We start from the raw sequence: 4513 nt of genomic DNA on the forward strand, positions 1-4513 counted from the left end.
AAATAATAATAATACTTTATCAAAAGTAATGGCTACTTCAGCAGCATTACACTTATAGAGATTCTTTTCCATTTTACGAATGGCGGGTTTTTCCGTGCTACTTAAATAGGCTAGTAGAGCGCCTATAGAGGTCATGATCAAATACAGTGACAAAATAGGCGCATATATTTGAATTTTACAGATAAACTATGATACCTTAGTCATCAGTCATTAACGATTTTCTCTCTCTCTCTCTCTCTCTCTCTCTCTCTCTCTCTCTCTCTCTCTCTCTTTCTTAAAGCGAGCTTTCGTCTGGAGCTGCCAGACATTCTCGGGCTGGGAAGCAGAGGGTGGACTGATCTTGGTGTGGTGTCCGTCCTCCTTATATTAGGGGTTGACAGCAGGGGGTCTGCCCCATGCTGATCTCCTATTTGCTGGTGGCGGTGAGTCTTCATTTTCATTGGTGGCTTGAGCCAGGTCTCAAGCCACTTTCTCCGAGTCGATGGTTGCGATGCTGCAGATCCTTCAGATCCTCCAGCCGTCTAGACCTCCTGAGCGGCGCGGTAACATTGATGGGCGTTGCGCTACACTGTGGGACGTCACAGCTAATTTGATTTCCATCGGCTGCAGGAGTACCTCGTTCGGGGGCGTTGTCTTCCGTGGAGTTGTCGTGATCGGTGGTGTCATTGTTGGTGGCAGGTCTTCTCATACTCATAGGGAGGAGAAATTCTTCCTTCATCATATTCAGTGTAGGCTTTATTTACTGGATGAAAAGCACCTCCATCAGGCGATGATCTTCATGTTCAGTATGATGACATCCTGGGAGATGGCCTCTTGATGTTTGGTGCAGGCATGATTCTTGATAGCTACCTCTTGGGCATGGCACAAGAGTCTCTTCGACAGGCGCATGGTAGTCATACCTATGTAAGCGCCGCTGCATTCGCGGACTGGGCAAGTATACTGGTACACTACATGCGTCTGCTTCAGGGGGTCTCGTACCCGTGAAGAGGGATTATTTTTCATAATAAGGTCGCGCGTCCTCCGATTCTGGCAATACGTATATGATTAAGTCGATATTCTTGGTGTCGTTGGTCGGGGATACATTTTCAGAAATAATTTTCTTAGTGCAGGCCTCTTCTTCACGGTAATGGGAACTCATGAAGGCTTTGTAGTACAGCTTAATATTATCCTGGGGGCGGGGCTGCGGGCTCTCACTACTGTACCATTTCTCCAGGGCTGTGCGGATTTCCTTACTGGTTAATTTATTTGAGTACCCTTTATTCACAAGTACTTGGGAGATGCGGTCGAGTTCCTGGTGAGTGTCCTGCCACGTCGAGCAGTGTGAGAGGGCTCTCCTGACTAAGGCCCTGACGCTGGTGCTTTTGAATCTGGCGGGGCACTCGCTGTCACCATTGAGGCAAAGTCCTAGATTGGTCTTGTTTGTGTAGATGGAAGTACGGAGACCGTCTTCCGTCTTGCTTACAAGGACGTCGAGGAAGGGGAGCCGATTGTCAGAGCTGTGTTCAACTGTGTAATTCAGCACACTGCACTGCTGAAATGCTTGACAGAAGGCTTCTACCTCATCCTCGGCGTCGACTTGCACAAAAATGTCGTCAATATAGCATCCATAACTGCAGGGTTGCTGCATCCTGGCGAAGACCCGTTCCTCCACGGTGCCCATATAAATGTTAGCAAAGAGGACCCCCAGTGGGGAGCCCATCACCATGCCGTCCATCTGGCGGAACATCTGGCCACGGTGCGTGGAGAAAGGGGCCTTCGTTGTGCAGATCTCCAGCAGCATACGGAGCAAGGCTTCAGGTACGTTGATGGGCGCTGTTGACTGATTCCTGTAGACACAATCAAGGATTATATCTATGGTTTCGTCGACAGGCACGTTCGCAAATAGAGACTCCAAGTCCAGCGAGGCGATAATCCCGGTGCCAGGGGCGTCCTTGATGGCCTCTAAGAATTCTGCCGAAGACTGCAGGCTGTAACGACTTGTGATGTAATGGGTCAAAATTTGGTTAAGGCATTTAGCCAAGGCGTACGTAGGGTCGGGTGTCTGGCTGATGATCGGACGGAGGGAGTTTCCTTGTTTGAGTGTTTTTACATTATCATATAAATAACCCAGGCTGTAGTCTCCTTGTATGGGCGGGAAGTGCACAGCATTTGTCGCAGCATTCACTGCGCTGATGACTCCATTAGCCTCCCTCTTGATGTCGTCTTTTGGGTTCCTCGTCAGGCGCTCGAACTTGCTCTCATCAGACAAAATAGCATCCAGCTTCTCATGATATTTGGCAGTATCAATCAAGACAAAGGCTGCTGTCTTGTCCGCACATCACACTGTGATGTTCACCTTCTCCTTCAGTTCCTTCGCTGCTTTCTTCATCTCCTTCATTGATACTGCCGAATGTCACGAGAAGCTGGATGCTATTTTGTCTGATGAGAGCAAGTTCGAGCGCCTGATGAAGAACCTGACAGATGACATCAAGAGGGAGGCTAACGGAGTCATTAGTGCAGTGAATGCTGCGACAAATGCTGTGCACTTCCCGCCCATACAAGGAGAATACAGCCTGGGTTATTTATATGGTAACGTAAAAATCCACAAACAAGGAAACCCACTCTGGCTGATCATCAGCCAGACGCTCGCCTTTACGTACGCCTTAGCTAAACCCCTTAACCAAATTTTGACCCCTTACGTCCCGAGTTAGTACACCCAGCAGTCTACGGCAGAATTCTTAGAAGCCATCAAGGACACCCCTGGCATCGGGATTATCGCCTCGCTGAACGTGGAGTCTAGTGGGCTATCAAGAATCACGCCCGCACCAAACATCAAGAGGCCATCTCCCAGGATGTCATCATACAGAACACAAAGATCATCGTGAAGGCCCCTGTTGCCCGTTGGTTGCGCCTGCTGGAGGTGCTTCTCATCCAGCAAATAAAACCTACTTTGAATACGACACAGGAGGAATTTCTCCTCCCTACGAGTATGAGAAGACCTGCCACCAACAATGACACCACCGATCACGACAACTCCACGGAAGACAACGCCCCCGAACGAGGTACTCCTGCAGCCGAGGGAAATCAAATTAGCTGTGATGTACCACAGCATAGCGCAACGCCCATCAACGTTACCGCGCCGCTCAGGAGGTCTAGATGGCTGGCGGATCTGCAGCATCGCAACCATCGACTCGGAAAAAGTGGCTTGAGACCTGGCTCAAGCCACCAGTGAAAATGAAGACTCACCACCACCAGCAAATAGGAGATCAGCATGGGGCAGACCCCCTGCTGTCAACCCCTAATATAAGGAGGACGGACACCACACCAAGATCAGTCCACCCTCTGCTTCCCAGCCCGAGGATGTCTGGCAGCTCCAGACGAAAAAACTCTTGCTTCAAGAAAGAGAGAGAGAGAGAGAGAGGATCGTTAATGACTTTGTTGACTATGGTATCATGAGTTTATCTGTAAATTCAAATATATACACCTATTTTGACACTGTTTGACCATGACCTCTATAGGTGCTCTACTAGCCTTATTTAAGTAGCAAGGAAAAAGCCACTATTCGTAAAATAGTGAAGAATCGCTATAAGTGTAGCGCTGCTGAAGTAGCCATTATTTTTAAAAAAGTAATAAAGTAACGATAATAATTATTATTAAAAAAAGCATTGAGAATTATAATCATTAGTGCACAGATTGTATAAATTCAATACCAGCTAGATACCTTAGGTAGTTACAGTAGTCAGTTCCAGAGGGCTAAATATGAAAAGTGAATGCAGAAAACCTCTAACTTGATAATATTCACAGCAATAATGTAAAAGTAAAATACCAGTAATAACAGTATTCGTAGAATATAATAAAAATGACATATTCTGTAGATGACACCTTGTCAAGACAGAAATTGAGACATTAAGGGAACAAACGCCTCATTTTCCCATCTTTCCCACAATTTAGATCTTCTTGCTTCACTCCTTAGGATGCTTTGTATGAGCGAATTGATGCTGTTTCTCACTTGGGTTACCAGACTGGACAATTGTTCGCCTTACAATGATTTTTAAGTTGTCCAGGCGGTTTTCTATGAACATCTGTGTGGCGGAGTGGTAACGAGGAGTGTTTGTGAGGCATCTCAGAATGTCATTGTGCACAACAGTGATACGCCTCATGGTCTCTCGGGTATAGATACAAGCGGGAAAGCAGCAGCTTCATGCCTCGGTGACAAAAGGCAAACCTCCTTGCAATCACGTTGCCAATTGCCCATAGTCTGTTCTATGTCTGCCGTATCTTTTAGGTCGTCCGCGATAATGTGACCCAAGTACGGAAATTCATGCATGAATTCTAGCCGATGATTTCCAAGGATGATTTGTGGTTCTGCGATATGCCTAAGCGATCTCGGGAGCAGCTGAATACACTGGGTCTTGGTTTCATTGTATATAATATCAAATTCCTTTGCATATTGGCGGCATGTGTCGATGAGTCGTTGGAGCCCTTGTACTGATGGGGAAATCAGAACCATATCGTCAGCATCACAGAGGTTGTT

The 4513-nt window shown here is 47.0% G+C and overlaps 1 protein-coding gene across 1 annotated transcript; it reads right to left on the minus strand.

Moving 5' to 3' along the window:
- Positions 1–762: 762 nt before the first annotated feature.
- On the minus strand, positions 763–3166 carry LOC135215952 (uncharacterized). The gene is made up of 4 exons (XM_064250906.1): positions 2990–3166; positions 2708–2890; positions 1271–2305; positions 763–1026 (listed from the first exon to the last, which is right to left on the minus strand). Exons 1-4 carry the CDS (start codon positions 3164–3166, stop codon positions 763–765), a joined length of 1659 nt encoding a protein of 552 aa, XP_064106976.1.
- Between the last annotated feature and the right edge of the window lie 1347 nt (positions 3167–4513).

The sequence above is a fragment of the Macrobrachium nipponense genome, chromosome 5 (assembly GCF_015104395.2).
Source record: "Macrobrachium nipponense isolate FS-2020 chromosome 5, ASM1510439v2, whole genome shotgun sequence".
Taxonomy (NCBI): domain Eukaryota; kingdom Metazoa; phylum Arthropoda; class Malacostraca; order Decapoda; family Palaemonidae; genus Macrobrachium; species Macrobrachium nipponense.

Excerpts from the sequence above, each read along its gene's own strand:
- LOC135215952 (XM_064250906.1), bottom strand. The coding sequence starts at position 3,166 with ATGGTTGCGATGCTGCAGATCCGCCAGCCATCTAGACCTCCTGAGCGG. Across the intron at positions 2,891-2,989 it reads TCGTGATCGGTGGTGTCATT|GCGCAACCAACGGGCAACAG; the intron begins GTTGGTGGCAGG and ends CACCTCCAGCAG. Across the intron at positions 1,027-1,270 it reads AACTCGACCGCATCTCCCAA|AATCGGAGGACGCGCGACCT; the intron begins GTACTTGTGAAT and ends ACGTATTGCCAG.